This window comes from Cryptomeria japonica, chromosome 6 (genome assembly GCF_030272615.1).
Source record: "Cryptomeria japonica chromosome 6, Sugi_1.0, whole genome shotgun sequence".
NCBI classification, from domain to species: domain Eukaryota; kingdom Viridiplantae; phylum Streptophyta; class Pinopsida; order Cupressales; family Cupressaceae; genus Cryptomeria; species Cryptomeria japonica.
Window position 1 is genome coordinate 102,440,338 of NC_081410.1, and position 20,364 is coordinate 102,460,701.

Genomic DNA, 20,364 nt, shown 5'->3' on the forward strand with positions numbered 1-20,364 from the left:
AGAATAGGTGCGAGGAATCCTCCTCCCCATTACCACACAAGACACAGATGGAAGGCCCAAGGAATCACCGCTTGCGAATATTGTCCCATGTTAGACATCTATTAAAAGCCAAAGTCCAAGCAAAACAGTTACACTTCGGCCAAGAGAAATTATTCTACACATATTTCCACCAGTGCACCTCCCTCCCCTCCAATCTACGGGACAACAGCTCCTGGTACCCACTGGCCATAGTAAAGATGCCCTTAGGATTCAGGGACCAAGCGAGTCTATCCCTATCCTTAAGGGAACTACAATGTCTACTCGCCAAAATGCCATGCAGCTCCGCACACTCTCCATCCATACCAACAATCGGACATTCATTGGGAGCCTTCCATTGCTCCGACTCTAATCGCCCACACCTATAAACAACCTTAAACACGCTCACCCTAGACCAACCTGCCTCCAGGAACCTCTAGCAAAGATTCCCAAGGTTAGGAAACTGATCAATGATGGGGGGGTATCCATCCAAAGAATCAAACCAAAAAAGCACCTCTTAACCCCTTTCTTGAGAGTGCTCCAAATCGTCGAGGCTTTTCCACAAGCAGATATCTTGGAATTTCCTCCTTCGGGATCCTTTGCATATATTTATAAGATAAAATCCTAGCCCATCCTCGATCCTATTCAACACACCACCTCTAGTACAATTTAGCGGCCAAAGCCTCCCCAAATAAAGTAGACCGCCTTAAGGCAAGCCCACTCGACTGTTTTGGGCTACACACCAAGTCCCAATTGACAAGACACCATTTGTAGGAGGACAGGTTGCCTGCCCATAAGAATTGCCTTGCCATAGAGTCCAATCCCTTCACAAACCACATAGGGGCCACTTGGAGCATACACTAATAAATCAGAAGAACCTGAACCACCGATTGGATCAGTTGAACCCGCCCAACAAAGGATAACCATCTGTGTGTCCAATGTTCAACCTTCATGCAAAATTTGTCCAAGATACCCTGCCACGAGTCCCTGGGAGGATTACCAATAGAGATAGGAATACCTAGGTAAGTCAAGGGAAGAGAACTGACCTGGAATCTCAAGATATGAGCAATCCTCCTCTGAATAGCTCCAGGTGTGTTGAAGAAGAGAATGGAAGATTTATCCTCATTGATCAACTGGCCTGAAGCAACAAGATAAACATCCAAAACTTTATGCAGATTTATAGCTTCTCTGATTTCGAGCTAGTCCCATCAAGGTCATGTCATCAACAAACTACAAATGGGACTGAGGATGCAAGTCACTACCCCACCTCCAACCTTGAATAATACCCAGACCCACATTATGCTTAATCAACCTCCCCAGAGCCTCAACCAAAAGAATGAATAAGTACAGGGAGAGAGGGTCCCCATGGCGAAGACCCCTAGATGCACCAAACACCTCAGTATGATCTCCATTAATTAGCATAGAGAAGGAGATAGATGAAACACAACTCATTACCCATTGGATCCATTCATCAGAAAAGCCAAAAGCCCTAAGAATATTCTGGAGAAAGGACCAACACACTCTATCATAAGCCTTAGTCATATCCAACTTAATAAACATAGCTTTTTCCTTGGAGGCTGCCATATAATGAATGGTCTCAATAGCAATGACCACACCATCCAGGATTTGGTGACCCTCCACAAACCCACTCTGCTCCTCAGAAATGACATCCCCAAGCCAATTCTTCAACCTTTCCACTATCAAATTAGAAATGATCTTGTAAATCACATTACAGAGAGAGATAGGCTGAAATTGGCCTAACCGGTCAACCCCATCACACTTGGGAATTAGTGCAATGAAAGTCGCATTCAAAGCCCGAAGCATCTACTTATTCCTCTGGGACTCTTGGACCACCTCCAATAAGTCCAGTTTGATAATATCCCAAAAATCTTGATAGAACTCAATCAGAAACCCATCTGGTCTAGAAGCTTTTCCTTTCCTCGCGTGAAAAACAATCCTCTCAAGTTCTTCCAACAAAATAGGACCCATACGTTGCTCATTCATCTCCCCAGTAACTAGAGAAGGAATAAAAGCAAGAACTTGATTCTCCTCTTCTGAATCCCCCTGAGTATCCTCACTAAAGAGGGACTGAAAATACTGTAAAGACTCCCTAGAAATCTCCTGCAAGGCTAAACACTGCTCACCTCTATCATTGACCAAAATAGGAATGGAATTGCCATGTCTTCTTACTTTCACTGAATTGAAGAAGAATGCAATATTCTTGTCCCCCGCTTGAAGCGAATCAATATGAGCTCTCTGTTTCCAGTAGATTTCCTCCCTAATCTCCCATTCCTCTAAAGCCTTGACAGCCCTATCTTCCTCCCTAAGAAAGGCTTCAGACAAACCATGCTCTCTTGTTTCTCTAGTAATGCCATTCAACTCTAGTTGAGCAGCTATCTTAGCATGAAAAATATTCCCGAAACACTGGCGATTCCACCGTTTAAGCTGAAACTTAACAAATTGTAGCTGCTTGGTAAAAGTGTACATAGTAGTGCCAAAGGCTGGCCTCCCTTTCCTCCACCACTCTGCAACACGATCCCGTAAGGAAGGATCCCATAACCACATAAGCTGGAATTTGAATGAAGGAGTGCGAGCGACCCGAGCAGAAGAAGACACCAACTTTGGGATGGGGATTTTGAACCCAACACAACACAAAAATCTATGTCGGGTGATGCCTTCGAGGCCTCTCCTCTAGAACTAGATATTGCACCACACGGTAAACTCACACCCCAAAGGGGGATGAACAAGGAATCCACACACCTCTGCTAATCATCGAACACCCACCCCTCCCGAGCACCACCAAAGGGCAAAGCAACCAAAGCCCCCCTTACCCCACAGGCTATCCACGAAATGACAGGAAAACCCGAGCCCCTACCGTGCTCAGCACAGAACCACCACCCATAGGCCACCGCACCGCCACCAACACCAGCCACCTCGAAGACAGATCCTCCCCTCCCTACAAGAAAACCCAACGCCCTTCCCCCGATGCACCAACAAACAGAGACCGCCCATGAGCTAGGGCATCGATGCCCTAGCTCGAAACCTGCAACCGCCCTTCGCGCACAAAGCCATCTTCCTTTGCCCAATATTATTATACTACTATTTAATAGATTATTTGATATCGAGTTTTATGTGGAAAACCTAAACTGAGAAAAACTATGGCAAGAATCACACTCACAATATAATAAATTGATTAAAATGTTTAGGCTTGAGGCCAAAGAGCTCACTGCCCTTGAGTGGACTTGCAAAACTAAGGTGCACAACCTTAGGTCAAGATACAATAAGGGCTTACAAAAAATGAAGATTACTTATTCGGTGTAAGATACATTAGTTTTGATACAAAAAATTCAAAAAGGTTGAATTACAAAGAACCGCATTCACTGAAATGTTGATCACAGTTCATTGTTCAAAAAGAATCTCAAACTTCCTTCATCACTACTCTGCTATACATATAAACCTTTGTACTACTTCACATTCGCTTTGCACAATATATACAACTTATTCTTTTATCTTCTTAATCATTCCATCATTTATATACCATCCACAACCACAATATTTACATGCAAAATGGCCATACCAAAAATTAATCTCCAAGATAATGCAAAAGACAAATGAAACATGCGAGAGATCACACCATGTGAACACACCTTCTAGACACTTCCAAAATAACTCTTATGCAACCACACACTGCCACACAAACCAAAATACCATAGGCTAGCCCTAAATAATAACTCTATTAACGCGCACCAACACTACCGATTCAATCTTCAATGAGGACCACCAAACATACACATAGATGACCAAAATAGCTACATAAAACATCAATGAACCCAAAGCAACAAACCACATCACTCTAACCAGTTGAAGGTAGAAGAATGCAACACAATCCTGCACACTGTTACTCCGTCATTGAACCAACTAGAACTTAGACTTGAATATCTTCAACTGTAAAACACATGAGCATATAAAATTTGAAATATGATGAGCATATATATTCATAAGTATCATACTACAATCACATGATCATCTGACACATATCTACCATAATTTGGACCAAATACCTGATTGGCAGACTGTTCACCAGAACAGTCATACTTCACTAAATCACAACTGCGGACCACAAAGACTATCACTAGATGTCTAAAAACACCACAATAAATCATTATTTTCCATCTCAAATGTCTATAAGCAATCTCCATACATCCACTTAAATATTTTTCATTTAGTCATTAAAAAAAACCTATTTTCACTTTATTATTTATATTATAGAATTTTATAATTATTAATAGTTATTTTATTAAGGTCAATTATAATTAATATTACATATATATTTAAAAGAATATATGATCTTAAATTTTTTTTAATAATTAAGTTTAAGATTGATTTTATTATTATAATTATAATTATATAGATTTTATAATTAAATTAGGATTTTTTTTATTTTTATTTTTTATCAGCAAGTGCTATCAAGATGGGGATAGCACCCTATATTAAACCAAAATGAGACATACATATTGTCATATATATAGCCTCCACACTTTTCAAATCTATATCTAGTACTTATTACATAAGCCTAAGTATGGTAGCCACCCGCGTGCCTATGGTTGCCACCTTGTCAATATTCCCTTCTGGCAACCAACCATCTTCCTGGAGCATCATCCTTCTGAAAGGTTCCATATCTGCATTTTTGACACCAACTCTGAAAACCTCCCAAGCCTCCACCATGAACTCCTCCTTCCTCATTCCGATTACTTCAGCAGCAAGTCGAACTTCATCTTCGGGGTTCGAACACTCCTTGTCTGAAAGAAAGACCAATGGGTTGAAGTATGACCCGAGGATGCTGGCCCATTCCTCCTCCACTTCCAGCACTGCTCCTCCTACAACTTTGACATCTTCTTCCCGAACGAAGCCCTCTAACTTTTCCACACAGGCTTCCTTTGAGGGTAGAACATCCACCAACAGACACAGGATGATCTCGTATATGAAGTCGTCGCACCAATGCCTGTCTTCACTAAATGCATCATCTAGAATACCCTGGATCGCAGTCTGGCCTTCGATATCTATGTCGAATAGCCGTTCGCATTGAGCTCCCAGCGTCTCCTCACGGCAAAGGAAACTTAATCCAAATCTGTGAACCATCTTACTTATGCAAAGTGTTTTGATCCTGGCTATCCACTCTAATTTATAACGACCGACTGGTTCTAGAACCCTCTCGGCCATTCTAAATCCTTTTGCTGTTCATTCATGGGCTGTCAAGAAATGCCATGGGTACTTCTGCCTTCCGTTGTGAACCTCTGGATAAGAGCGTACCTTCTCTTGTCCTTATAGGCCAATCCACCTTCCAATCAGCCAATTCCCGACTTAGGGATGTAGGCTGCGTCCTCTTGCAATCTCTGTAGGATATCATTGTTGACCGCATTTGCAGTAGATAAGACAGTTGGCAGAAGAGTGTCTAACCCGTGATTAGTTAAGAGGTCCGCAACTTGGTTGCCTTCCCTGTATGTATGTTGTATCTGGTAATCCTCGAATTTTAGAAGGTGGTCATAAATTCTTGGGATCCAAGAGCCCAACCGCTAATTCAAAAAGTGCTTATTAATGATTCCATTGATAACCACTTTTGAGTCTCCTTCTATCACCACTTTAGTTAATCCATTAGCAGTTGCCCATTTGAGTCCTTCCTCTAGGGCTGTAATTTCTGCTATATTGTTGGATACAAAGCCCGCTTGTCCACTTACCGCACCTATAAATTTGCCTTTCTCGTCTCTGATGACTGCTCCATAGCCTGATGGACCTGGATTACCTTTGCTAGCCCCATCGAAGTTCATCTTTTTCCAACCACTAGGGAGGGGGGGTTCCACTTAACCCTTTTTTGATCTATAGTCTTAAACCCTTGGGTATGAATGCTACTTTGTTTCAATTTCCACCCTTGCTCCATATCCCTATCCTACTTTGAGTAATATTTATATTTACTGCCGCATATCTTGCCATTAATTGTTTCTTCGATGGCCCCTTGAATTTTATTGATAAGGATGTTGACCTCCATCTCTTTTTCCCTAAAAATCCTTCTATTTCTCTCCTTCCACACATGCCACACCATCAAAGAAGGAGACGTCATCCACAAGCTACCCCATTTAGAAGATCTACCTCCCCTTGGCCAAGCTTGAATGAATTCCTTAAATGAGTTGTTATAAACCATATAATTATGAAGCTGCATCTGCAACCAGTCCCAACACTTTCTAGAATAAGAGCAATTGTACATTAAATTATTCACTGTTTCTTCCTCCATTTTGCAGAGACAGCATCTGCTGGGCCCCTGGATCCCAATTAACTTCAATTTGTCACTAGTAAGAATTTTCCCATGTAGAGCAATCCAAAGAAAGGTCCCCGCCTTAGGTAATACCCACTTGTCCCAACATAAGACAATCGACCAGACCCCATCTTTTTGCCTCCTTCACTGCAATTCGTATCCCAAGTTGACCTTATAACTTCCTGATTTGGATGCATTCCAAATAAGCGTGTCTTTTTCGGATGTCAAATGGATGATTCTTCTTCGGAGAATATCATTTACCTTCTCACTATTTGCATTTTGAACATTATCAATCACCTTCCATCTAATTGTGGAATTTGCACTACACCCTTCTTGGATATAATCTGCTACCCGTTCACCCATAGAAGCTTCCATCTCGTTTATCCAATCTAAATCATCAATTTCGTCAACTAGTGCCTTGTCACCATTCCATGAATCCCTCCAGAATTTAGCCTTACAACTGTCACCTATCCTCCATGTCAGATGATCGGTGATGATTTCCTACTTTCCCATATGAATTTCCATATCGGAGAGCCTCTAGTTGATTTCGCCATAGTAAAAATTCTTTTTGGCTCATTCGAATCGAGGTATTTATGCGACATCATCTTGCACCAGCCTTTGTTGGGACTATTGTACATCTTCCAAACCAACTTTGCCCCCAACGCCAAAATCTGCAAGTTCATCTTCCTTAGACCCGCTCCACCTTCCATTTTCAACATACAGACTGTTTCCCAATTTATTAACGGAATCTTTTTTCCATCCTTCGCCTCTTCCCAGATGAACCTTTTTAATAGTCCATCCATTGTCGACAATGCCTTTTGAGGAGCCCTGTAGCATGACAAATAATAAATAGGGATGGCTGAAAGCACTGACTTGTTCATCTGTATCCGCCCCGCCTGCGAAAGCCACTTATTCTTCCATAGGGTTGTTTTGGCTCTGCATTTATTAATTACTTCTTCCCATAGCCTAACGTCTACTTTGCCTGCGAACAAGGGAATTTCGAGGTAATGGATCGGGAATGCACCTTGGCCGAATTGCAGTATTCTGACTATTTTCTCCTGCGTTTTCTTACTAGAATTTAAAAAGTAAATATGGGACTTTTGTTTGTTCATGCTTTGCTCAGATTCCTTTTCGTAAGCTTCCAATACGTTGCCAATGACTAGAGCTTCTCTTTCCGATGCATAGCCAAAGAGAATGGTATCGTCTGTGAATTGAGAGTGGGACCCCGGACACAATCTTTCGCTGCCTGAAAACCCTTTCCAAAGACCTTGATCCACTTTATTTTTGATCTGCTTGCCTAGCACTTCTGCCATCAGAACAAACAGGAAGGGCGACAAAGGATCTCCTTGTTGTAGCCTATTAGAAGCTTTGAAGAAACCACATGCGGAGCCGTTAACCAAAATTGAGAAGGAAACAGTTGAAATACATTGGACTATGCACCTTATCCATTTATCATCAAAACCAAACTTCTTCAGTACCCCTATTAAGAAACTCCACTTAACCCGATCGTAGGCCTTGGAAACATCAAGTTTAATGACCATACCTTGAAATTTAGAAGCATGCATCGAGTGGATGGTTTTAGCTGCCATGATGATGCTATCCGTGATTTCACGCCCCGGGATGAAGCCGTGCTATTCTGGTGAGATAATGTTTTTGAGGATTGATTTGAGTCTGTTGGTCATGGCCTTGGATATGATTTTATATAGGGAGTTGCAGAGTGAAATTGGCCTAAAATCCATGACTGATAAACCGTCTCGTTTCTTCGGAATTAAAGCAATGTTCGTGTGATTAATCTCTTTGACGAACTTCCCCTGTTTTCTAAAATCTTCCAGAATTATGAGAATATCATTCCCCATGAATTCCCAGCATCTCTGATAAAATTCCATTGTGAACCCATCTGGACTTGGTGCTTTGATAGGATGTTGATCAAAGACCGCCTTTCTAACTTCATCAAGTGAAAAGGGACAACATAATGATCGGTTATCAGCCTCTGAAATTACTTTTGGGATGAAGTCCGCAATAAATTGGGACTGCGAATTTTGAACAACTGCATTCCCCAGCAGATCTTTGAAAAAGCTAATCGCTGTCTCCTCTATGGCTTCTGGGGAAGAGTGCAACTTAGCTTCTAGACCAGTAATTCTAGAAATTCTGTTCTTAGAACTGAATGATTTAACAGATGCGTGGAAAAATTTCGTGTTTGCATCTCCCTCTTTAATCCAGAGCTTCCTGGATTTATCATGCCAAAAAACCTCTTCTCTGTGAAGAATTTCTGCCAATTCCTATTTGAGTGAGACTTCTCTGTGGTACATATCATTTGTCATCCCAATATAGATGATTATCCTATTTATTTGATTAAGTTCCTCCTCTATTCTGTTTCTTTCAACAAAGATATTCTTAAATGAATCTCTATTCCAAATTTTGATCTTTTCCTTTATAACTTTTAGTCTTTTTACGAAACAAAAGCTCGGGGAGCCCCCAAAAACATTACTATCTTCCCACCATTTCTTAAGAAGTGTTAAAAACTCTGGGTCTCTCCACCACATACTTAGGAATTTGAAGCTGCTTCTTTCTTTGTTAAATGCTTCACTCAATTTGAGTTCAACTGGAAAATGATCTGAGAGTGATATAGGGAGAATTAAAGCTTCTACCTGCAAGGATGACTCCAACCAGGCTTCACCAATAAGATGCCTATCCAACCTTTCCAAAATATGTGCAAATTTGGCTCTTCTGTTTGTCCAGGTGAAAGATCTATTCTTAGGAACTACGTCCATCAAATGATTTTGCATTACAAATTCTCTAAAATCTTCCATTATCTTGTTTGACATTCTCAATCCTCCTTTTTTCTCATCCAGATCAAGCAAGGCGTTGAAATCGCCAACCACTACTATCTTATTGTTACAAACTACCATCATTTTGTTTGTGAGAGTTTGCCATGTCTCCTGTTTTTCTGATGTTTTGATTGAACCGTAGACATTAATTAGTGGAAAGTTCAATTCCTCCTTAAAGCTGAAGACAGAGCAGATCATCCAATGTTCTGCCTTTTCCAACAAGGTTATTCTGACTTTCGCAGGATTCCAGATGACTCCCAATCCACCAGCGGCCCCTGAAGCTTCTTGAAAGATGCCTTCCCAAACTTTACAATAAGTAATGAAACTGGAGGGCTTTTCTTCATTGAACTTTGTTTCCTGTTAGGCAATAATATCACTACTACTTCTAGCCAACGCTCTTTTAACCAAGCGTCTTTTGTTAAGGGTCGATAGGCCCCTGACATTCCACGTGGTGATTTTCATATTTTGCCAGGGGAAATTCCTTCTCCCCTAGCTTTTCTCATGAAATCAAAAACACTGACAATTCCTTTCTCCTTGGCACTTTCTTCTCTCTTTTGACAGTTGCTTCTCCTTCCCCTGGAACCTTTGCCCTTTCCCAGGAGTACGTTCGCCGATTGGCTAATGCATCTTGGATCAACATTTTCCAATGCATCCTCTTGATCACAATCTTCGACAAATTCTTTATCCAATTCAAATTCCGTATTTGATAAACCTTTGTTCATATTAAATGTTTTATGTGGCGAAAAGGCAACCCCTCCGTCCTTGGATCCCATCACTACTTCTTTATAGGATCCCTCACCTCCAACTTGAGAGATAATCTCTTCAATAGGCCTAATCTTCGCATTCAAATTTTCCTCTGCAATCTCTGCCGATGAATTTCCCACCTTTTCTTTATTTCTCTCAGAATTTTCTGTATTAAGCTCAGCCTCCGAACCCCTAACCGTTTTCTCTGTCTTTTTCCTCCACAGTTGCTCTGGGTTCCTAATGGGTTTCTTGGCCCTCCTAACAAACATTCTACAATCCTCTATACCGTGCGATTTGTTACCACATCTAGAACAAACTCTCCTTTCTTTTTCAATTTCCAGACGTTGTCTCCATATTCCATTTGAAGTTTGTAAACAGATATATTCAGGAATTTTTTTAACTGCCGCAACTTTGATTTTAATCAATTTGCAAAGCTCTCCCTCATCATCGAAGTCGATTTCTAACACCGATCCCAACGTCCTGCCTATCTTTCCCAAGTAGGATTCTCCCCAATACTCTATTGGCAGATTATACATGTTTATCCATATTGGGTTTGAATACACTAACAATGGGATTGGATTGAAGTTGGGCTTCCAAGGTTGTAAATATACCGCATGCTTATCTGCATACCATATCTCTTGATTGAGGATGCGCTCTCTTTCCGTTGAATCTTCAAACAACACCACAAAGAAACCCTTTGGGATAAATTTGATAACAACACGGTTACCCCAACTCTCTGCCACCCACAATTTTATGTTTTTCCGAGACCAATTAAGGCCGATGATTCTTGCGATTATAGCATGGTTGTTCCACAGTTGACTGTCTTCATCAATTTCCTCCCTAAGATCCACCACCGTCTGCTCTTCCTCCAAAACTTGCCCTTCCTTTGGATTGCTTGTGCTGCGTCTTGTTCCGCCATTAATCTCTAACCGTTTTTGCAGAGCCTTCATTGCCTCATGTTTAAGATATTTAATTAAATTAGGATTATATTCTTATGAAAAATGTATATTTTTACTATAACATGTATTTTATATTATAATTATTAATATCATTTTATCGAATTAAGAGTTATAATTAATATTACAAAAATATAATTTAAAAAATATGATTTTTATTTAAAAAATTAAATTATAATAATTAAGAATTACAATACATATTTTTTATACAATATTATAAAGGCAAGTACTTGCCACTTATTATAAGTAAGTTTTAAAATTCGTATTAGAAAATATTTAAACAATCTCGTTAAAAATATTCAAAAAATTAAATTAACTAAGTTTCTAAATTTATATTAGAAACTATTCTAAAAATTAGAAACTTCCATCTTTGAAAATATTCTAAATTAATTTATATTTATAATAAATATTATAAAATTATATATATTATAGATTAGAATACTATATTATATATATACTTTTGACAAATTTTGACAATTTACTAATAATTTAAAAGATCATATATATGATTTTATAAAAATATAGCATATCCTTAAATAACCATTAAATTCCATACCACACATGATCTAGAACATTATTAATTACCATAAGAAACATCTGATAGAAATAGAAATGAGAGCTCACCATAAGATTTTATTTTAAAAATAAAAAAATGTGGCTTTTCCAAACAAACATAAGCTCAAGATAATGAATTTTTTTTGAACTTATATATATTTCAAGAATTTCTAATAAAAATCCATTTAATTTATAACTAAAAATTATTGAGAATAGGGTGATTAATTTTTTTTTTTTTTATCATCAATTTATTTTTTAGAGATTGTCTATTAATTTTTTATTCTTTATTCTATTATGTTAATTTTATTTTCTTATAAAAATTAACATTTCTATTTTTACACTATCTAAAATAGATACTTTCATAAACAATATTTTTCATGTATTTTACATAAATATTTGTAAAGATAAATATGCTAGTATTATAAAAGTTTGACCTCTAATAACATTATGTTCTTTGGTTTGGCGGGTAGACGTCTACCGGATTTACTTGGTTTAAAAAAACAAAACATTATGTTCTAATATCACCATTAGTAATTGGTTTGGTTTTATATAACCTACTATTAGTTTTACAACATAAAAATAGAAAATAAGAATTCAAAATGAATTTATTGCATGCATATGATTTCCATTATCTATAATATTATGTATAGTTTCTCGTATTAACCATGTGAATTTTCCCCTTCATGTCCCAATCAAACTGCATGATCCTTAGACAAGAGGAAAAAAATAAACACATATTTGTACATCAAAGTTAAAATTAAGTAATTACATAATTAATATATTTACTTCAAGATCCTTCATAAAAAATAAGAAAAGAAAAAAAGTAAAATTAAAATTAAGCACCTACATAATTAATTTTTTTAATTTATTAATATTTAAATTTTCAATATTTTCATGATTATTTGATTATAAAACAAATTTATTTATCGTTATAATCTAATTATTTTTAAAAATTAATTCTATTTTCATTACAATTCTTCTATCATAAAAGTGTAACTGAATCTATAAAGCCAAATTACAGACGAGAATTATAGATTGGCGATTTATATATAGTTTTATAAACAGTAGAATTGTAAAGAAAGAGTCAGCGCCGTAAAAAGCAAATTCCCTCACGTCTAAGTTAGGGTCGCGTATTGTATTTCGATTCAACCGTGCAAACTTTAAAAACTGTGAAAATTGATTTCCGTTTTGGTTTTGGTTTGGCTTGGCTGGTTTGTTTGTTTGTTTTAATCCCTAAAAGCTAAGCCAAAAAATACAGAGCGATAAAAAGAAAATCAAACAATTTAATCAATACGAAAGAAACCTGAATGGTCGGCCACCAAATCCTTCTCTCAGTTTAATTAAAAATAAACACACACACAACTGGTTGAATTACATGGGATATTCTCAAAATTACAGAGAATATTGTTGATGCACGAAACCGAGGTCGCAGGTTCGAAAGCCGGGAAAAATAAAACACAACAATTCGCAGGGACTATTATTTTCCATGAGAAAATGCTGGATCTCAGAATCGCGATGGATGAGCAGAAACAGCAATTTCATAATGGGGAGCTTAGCTCCGTCCACAAAGCCACGCCAGGGTTTCGAGATAAGGAACGTAGAAGCGCAGAGGTCACAGTTTCGAAGCTTCCGAGGATTAGCCGTTCGAAATTCGAGAGAGCGTGCAGAGATTATAAGGACGGGGTTGTGAAGCCTACGGATAGAATGTATAGGCTCGTGCAGATACGATTGTGTTTTAGAGAGAGGAAATGTACCAGGAACGGCAAGCTTTTGGCTGTAGAAGGTAAAATTGCAGCAGTAGAAGGAAGTATTTTGGCAGCTGAGGGTAGAATTTTGGCAGGGGATGGGAAAAGTTTGGACGATGGTTTGAGGAGATCTTTGAAAGGAGGCAATAGGGATGGACATCGAAATAAGGAGCAGGTTGAGGAATTGGATTCCGGTAATAAGAAGAAGAGGAAGAAGAAGAAGAAGGAGGAGGCTAAGAGTGATTCGCCTGTTTTTTCTCAGAATAAAGTACATTCTGGAGCGAAGATTCAAGAAAGGATTGGTAAGGGAGAGGCTCAGAGGGAAATTGTTGAAGGTAGGTTTTTATGTTTTTGTTTTTGTTTTCGTTTTAAATTATATTTCCATTTCAGTAAAAAAAATATTGCTGTAGATGAGCTGGAATAAGCATTAGTTGTTGCAGAAAATATATTCTCGTTTCAGAAGGATGTAATAAGCATTGGTTGTCGTAAAAATGAAATGAATGTGGTCTGCTACTAATTATTTATATTGTTATTTGGTCTCAATTACTAGTTCAAAAAAATAAAGCTTCAGATGTTACAGAAAAAGGAGTTGTGTGCTGCCGTTTGATCTCCAGTATTTCCATCATTATTATTTTTGAGTTGTTCTGAATCACTATTTCAATAAATAAATATAGCATACATAGATGTTAGAGCCTATGGATGGGGGCACACTTTCATTTGATTCCTTTTTAAATCCATCTCTTGCAGAGAGTAAGAAGCCAGAGAAACGTAAAGCGATAATTAAATCGAGTGAGGATCCAGCAACTAAATCAACTGATGAGGCAAAACATAAGGTGAAACGGCAGAGATTAGGGAAGGGGAATGTACAAGGTGAGGGAAAGGTCGGATTGGTTGAAGAGAGATTTGTAAATGGGGAAGGCGGAGAGCCTCAAAATAATCAGAGAAAGAGGCAGAGGAAGCAAATGTCAGGGGATGCACATTTGGAAGTGGTTGGAAGAAAAGTAACAGGGGCTGCAAATGGAGACATCTCTGCAACAATGAAGTTGTCTAATCCCATAAAGAAAGAACGATTGGCAGCATCAGCTATGTCTCAGGCAGCAGTATCATTTGCCAATCCTGTCAAAAAAGAGAGATTGGCATCTTCAAGTACATCTCAGGTAGAGGTATCTGTGACTAACTCTATCAAGAAAGAACGATTGACAGCTTCAAGTACATCGCAGGCAGAGGTATCGCTCAGGGAGTGTTCAGGAAAGGAAGTGGTAAAGAAAACTAGAGCTAGGGGTGTGCCAATGACTACTTCTGTGGAAGAACCTGAACTAAGAAAAACCACAGAAAAAGATGTTAAGGAGGATGGTCTCTTGCAAAACCATAACAAAGAAGAATCGAAAGGAATAGATGCTACAAGAAATGAGTTAAAAACTAGTGAGTTCTGTATCAGCTTACAGAAGAGGGAAACTTCTGGTCATGTAGGCAATGCCAGGCCTTTGGGAGAGGATGTTGCCTTGACAGAGGTTCAGAAACTTGCAGATGGTTTTGATGATCAGAAAAAAGAAATTTTGACTCATGAAAATATTAATGCTACTGACATCCCTATCGTTGAAGGGATAATTACTGATAAAAATAGTCCAACGAGTGTGCTTACAGAAGCCGAAGGAAACAAAGATTCCAAGAATCTTAGAGCAGTGCCTGAAAAACTGCCGAGTGCATGGGTTCAATGTGATAAGTGCACAAAATGGCGTCAGATACCTGTTGAATTAGCTGAGTATATAGACATAACAAACCCTAGATGGTATTCATCTCATCTTATTACATTTTTTGTTGAAATGTGTAAATTCCTCCCAAGCTGGATATTATAACATGAATGATTAGTGTTTAGATTCGCGACTAGTTCAATTTTTTTTTTCGCAATATCTGACTTCTTGCAGTATTTGTAAGGTTTCCGTTGAAAAGTACTACATTATGTGGGGATCAAATTTGATATATTTGGCATGACTTGTTCCTGGGACCTCTGAATAATTTGGTTGCGTATTTGTATGTCCTTTCTAGATTATCCTCTGAATAATTCAGTTGTGTACATCATAAATATATTCTGATATATCTTTTCTTGGTAGGGTTCCCAAACTTTTCTTGAAAATATTGCAACTTTTTAAAAATATCCTAGACTAAAATTTTCACCAATATAAATTGTCGGCAATATGTCACTGGTAATATCACAATATTTTTTTTTTTTTTTCTATACAAGAATCCTACCTGCTAGTTTTTTGTCATTCTACTCTGGAACTTTTATAAACAGGTTATACATCTTGAATGGTGTAAACAGCTGTCAAGATTTTCAGTGCCATTATTGAATAGTAGTTAAATTTGTTGCCAAGGGACAACAATAATTATTGCAGTCATTATTGAAAAAATGAACGTGGTTATCAACAGTTGTGGAGACACCTGGTATAATTTGGTTTGAAAATATTGTGAATAGGGAACATGACAGTGGTGATTGTGTATTGTAACTATGACTGTTGCCTTCGATAATAACAAACCCTGCTGTCATTATTCATGATTCATGGGAATAGGCATTACTAGACAAAACTGTCAAATGATTATACTATCATTTGACTTGTCATCATTATTGCATCACAAATGTTGAGTGTTTTCATTGACAACAAAATAGTTATATGATTAAGGTAATTGTTTGGGAATTTTCATTGTTACAGATCAGTTGTTAATAAGCATACTTGTTGACATTGTGGTCATCATTATTGTCTTTTGACATAACTTTTTGTGATTAGTAATCTTCTTACGATTTCTGATCAGTAGGCTTTTGTCAATATCATGACCAATACATTCTTGATTAGTATGGTGTTCAATAGCATCCTTATTAGTACTACGATCAGTTAATATGAGCATCATTATTTTTTTTTGGTAACCTGAGGTGTTCCCGCGACCCCAATTTTGGGGCAAGTTGGGGTGAGACTAATCCCTGGGGATGATGGCAACCACCTGGAAGCCATCATCATCGGATAAGTTGAGATGGTGAGTCGAACTTGGGATGATGCAGACCTAGAGTGGATACCTTTGTCCAACTCCACCACCCCTTCAGGCAATATGAGCATCAACTTTGCTGTCAACATTGTAGGAAATATTGCTGAATAAAGTGATTAATATGAAATGATCAGTACTTGGAGACTAGGTTGATTCTTTCTGTTGGCATCTCTATTGATAAGCTACTCCCCTTTCATGTACTCTCTGAGTGCTCCCCTTGGTTCCTTCCCATTGAGGATGTTATCGTTAGAATTGCTAGAGAGGACATCTCCGAATAGTATGTTCAAACCACTTGGGTCTCCCCTTGTGAGCCTCTTAGCCCCAAATCAGCTTTCTATGTGGAATATTTCTTACAAATGTTGGATGGTTTTATTCATCACCCTCACTATCTCTAGTGTTACTAATCCTATGGCTTCAAGTTTCTTCATAGCTAGTTGAGAGTGTGCTCTCACCAATTATGGGTTGAAATTGATCATCACATCCTCCATTAGGTCCGGGGCTTGCTGTCTTCCCTCTAGGAGATGGAGGACAAAGGATACTTCATTTTCTCATGTCCCATGTACTACGAGATTTGAGGAAGATTTCATTTCCTATTAGGGACTTAGACAACAATTATCTACTTTCTTCATATATTTAGATCAACTATGTCTGGCACTTGTTCTTTGTGAGGTCATTACCTTTTGCCACAAATTCTTATAGGGGGTGTCTAGAGGCTCTAGAGGCCCACATTGATCACCTTTTTTTTTCGAGCCCATCAAAGTGACATGCAACACAAACTGGCCTTTGAATATTGGAACTTCACATACTAGTACTGATAAATCCTATGTTCCACCAAGTTTTTAGGTAGGGGATGGGGGGATGTGTTTCAAGGACAGTTTTTTTTTTGAGGCCATTTTAGAGGATGGCAGGGGACGACTATATAAAAAATAGAAAAAAAATAAATATATGGGAAATATTAATTTCAAATATTCATATGATAACATTGTGTAAGGTGTTGAAATTAGGACTTCACAAGCCAGGTTAATAAAGCCACTATTTTCATGAGAGCACCAAACATTAAGGAGGGAATTGAATTTGATTGATCCAATCCTAAAAGGGTTGAATGTAGATCAAATTAATCTTCCTTGTTTGAGTTGAAATTGAATTTGAATTAGGGTTAAAGTGCAATGCTAGATCTAGGAGAAACAATGAGAAATTGACATAAAATAACAGTTTCAGAATGTTCCAGATATCATGCAGATTTGTAAACCTAGATCTGAGGATGGACAATAGATCAGAACTTGTGATGGAAAGCTCGGGTAGAATTGTCGGGACTGGGGGAGCAGGTCATCTTGGTCCTTTGAATATTGGGGGCAGACAAACTTGATATTTTCCGGATCAGGATGATGCACAAAATCCACTGTTAGAAATACTTGGGACCTACGGGAACTGATTGTCCTTGCCCTCCACTTTTCGTGCCTTCAAAAGTTGAGTCTGATTGTTGTTGTCTACTTTGTCGGATTCCTCGCTTGCAACTCCTGAGACAATTTCCTGCACACAGAAAGGAAGAAATGAGGTTGTTGATAGGGGTTTGCCTTATGTCAAACCCTGGTTTAGGAATTAACCTTGAATTGAATTGAAATAGGAAATGTAAATTCTGAAGTAAATGCTGGATGATATACCTTAGATCTGCAATGGTTGATTGAAGGTTGATGATGCAATGCTCTTTAGTTTGATCACAAGTATTGATGCAATAACTTGACAACACATAGAAGACTTAAACATGAACATATGCTTGCATGAAGATTGATGTGATTTGCTCCATGATGCTTGAAGGATATGGTGGGATGAAATGCTGCCTTGAATGCTTGAGAATGCTTGATGTTGCTTAATGTGGATGCATGAATGCTATGGTATGAAGTGATATCAAAATGAATTGATAAGATGTCTTTATATAGGGTTCCCTAGGTTAATTACCGATTAGGCCGACCTCCAATGGTCACATTGAGCCACGAGGACCAAAACTCATCGGGGAGGGGAAGTGTCCCGACCTATTTGAAATAGAACTTTTTTAAGGGGGACCATGGTGCCTAGGGCACTTTGGTCCCGATAGGGGCACCTCAAGCGCCCTTGTCCTCCCAAAACATGGCATACAAGCAAGCAAATAAGAGGGCACAGTCTTAGGATGGGGTCCACTCAATCATGCAATTAGGTGACATCAGATTTGGAGTAAAAAGGGCTAAAACGGACCTAGGGCAGAACTTGGAGGGGACATGCTAAAGTAGGGGCACAATAATGAGGCGTGAATTGTGCCAGGTTACAATTTACGACACTACACATTGATAAGACATTCGTCATATACATTATAGATCCTTAATATGCAACATTAGAGTTGAATTTCAAGTTCATATGAAAGTTGAACAAATTAACAAATGTCAAAATTTAATTGCTTGCATAATTCCTTGTCAATGTGCATATGATATATTAATATATTATATAAAAAATAAAGAATACAGCAAAATGCCCAAAGGCTGCTAGTTTCAACTACAAATTGACAAAAGCATAGAAAGTGTGTTGCTGTCCTTAATTGGTATCTACCAACATTGCATCAAAATCAGAGTCTAACTTCAAGTCATTGCCATTATAAGAGGTTGACTCATCAAATGGAACCTCAGTCAATCCCTCCTATGTCACCTTATCATCAATTTGGGTGGCATTTTCCAAATCAACATCCCATTGTAAAGTTGGAGTTTGTTGATACTCCAAAGTCTAATGGCCTTGAAGTTGTATGTGGAACCACCAATTTCTGTGCTTATGTAGAGGTAAGCCTAATCCTCTTGATGGAGTGTATGGAGTTGTATGTTAACCAATTTTTTTTTTAATTTTTTTTTTTTTTTAATTTTATAGTAGAGGAATTGGCAACTTGTGAAAAGAGGTGAATTACGAGCATCCTTAACTTTGGTGTATCCTTATCATGTCATGTCCACCATCCAATAGGGTCAGTTTAGGCTAGTGTAGTTCTATCGATCTTCATCTCTAGTTATTGAGATTTGAATTGCAAAGATTAGTAAAGTAAAGCCATTGTGTGTGAAGTATAATTGACTCCTCACTTGAATACATCTTTTGAATGGTTTTTGTTAACCTTTTTCTCACCTCTTTGTCATCACAAAGAGGCAACCTCTTAGGCTTTGGTGAATGCCGTTTGAGATTAGAGCAAAGGCTGCCATATTAAGTAGGGTGTTCATAGTATATCACTGTCACATTATAATGGGCTTAATATGTTGCTCCTATATTCCCAAATTAGGATCCCTATTACAAATTGCTCGTTTCATCAGCCCAAGTATGTCAAATGTTTCATAAATCTCTCCAAGGTTAAGAGTGTCTGTGTTAGCATATCTAATGACATCTGCAATAGGTGAGATGAAAGTTCAAACATATCTACAAACAAAAAATTCAAGAGAGAATAAGAATCAAGAGTCAAAATCAAATGACAAGTTGGAAAATGAGAAACAATAAAATTAGAAATTTAATAATAAAATTTGTAATTTATTAAAAATTCAGCAATTTCTTACCTCATAGTGGACCACCAATTGTCATCAAGGATCTTTTGTTTGATAGCTTTTTCTTCAGTAGTGTTTACAGCAGGGCATCTACTCGACTTTGAATTAACTGCCATCGACTATAGAGCCTCTTGCACCTCAAGCATCCTCTATAACAAAATAACTAGCATACCTAGTCTTCACAGGTACAAATATTTCCTTTTTTGAAAAAGACTTCAAGAGAGCAAGGCGTACTGGTTGCAAATGAACATCTGAATATCTCTACATTCTATCACCTCTTGTTGCACCCAATCTACCATCCTTGTGTCTTGCAATACATGAACACATGGGGTCCAAAAGATGTGCTTGTAAGCATGCTCCACCATCATCCTAGCTAATTTGCACACATGTGCCGAATCAGTGATTACTTGTACAACATTTGAGGTCCCAACCTCCTTTATGTCTTCTTAAAAATGTGAAATTGGAAGTCTACATTTTTACATTTCTTTGAACAATCAATAGCTTAAGAAATTAAGAGCCAACTGCACATGTGATTGTGAAGTTGATGAGTGGCCAATGTCTAGTATCGGTTCACACATCCATGACAATAGAGCAGCCCATCCCAATCCAAGTTTTTATCATGACCTCCACCACCAAACT

General features: G+C 38.0%; 2 protein-coding genes across 7 annotated transcripts in view; one reads left to right on the forward strand and one right to left on the reverse strand.

Moving 5' to 3' along the window:
* Positions 1 to 6,949: 6,949 nt before the first annotated feature.
* On the reverse strand, positions 6,950 to 10,844 carry LOC131050113 (uncharacterized). The gene is made up of 5 exons (XM_057984270.2): positions 9,672 to 10,844; positions 8,822 to 9,507; positions 8,073 to 8,548; positions 7,276 to 7,628; positions 6,950 to 7,150 (listed from the first exon to the last, which is right to left on the reverse strand). Exons 1-5 carry the CDS (start codon positions 10,842 to 10,844, stop codon positions 6,950 to 6,952), a joined length of 2,889 nt encoding a protein of 962 aa, XP_057840253.2.
* A 1,642-nt stretch (positions 10,845 to 12,486) lies between these two features.
* The window catches only part of LOC131050126 (histone-lysine N-methyltransferase ASHH2), a 123,152-nt gene continuing 115,274 nt past the window's right edge, over positions 12,487 to 20,364 (forward strand). For all 6 annotated transcript variants that reach the window (XR_009106851.2, XR_009106852.2, XM_057984286.2 and 3 more), the window contains exons 1-2: positions 12,487 to 13,485; positions 13,898 to 14,939. Coding sequence is in view for 4 of the 6 variants with exons in the window: in XM_057984286.2 (XP_057840269.1) it covers positions 12,816 to 13,485; positions 13,898 to 14,939 (1,712 nt within the window). In the remaining 2 variants the exon portion in view is untranslated. The remainder of the gene's footprint in view (positions 13,486 to 13,897; positions 14,940 to 20,364) is intronic.

Excerpts from the sequence above, each read along its gene's own strand:
- LOC131050113 (XM_057984270.2), bottom strand. The coding sequence starts at position 10,844 with ATGAAGGCTCTGCAAAAACGGTTAGAGATTAATGGCGGAACAAGACGC. Across the intron at positions 8,549-8,821 it reads TTAACACTTCTTAAGAAATG|GAAGCTCTGGATTAAAGAGG; the intron begins GTGGGAAGATAG and ends TGATAAATCCAG. Across the intron at positions 7,151-7,275 it reads ACGTTAGGCTATGGGAAGAA|GGCTCCTCAAAAGGCATTGT; the intron begins GTAATTAATAAA and ends GTCATGCTACAG.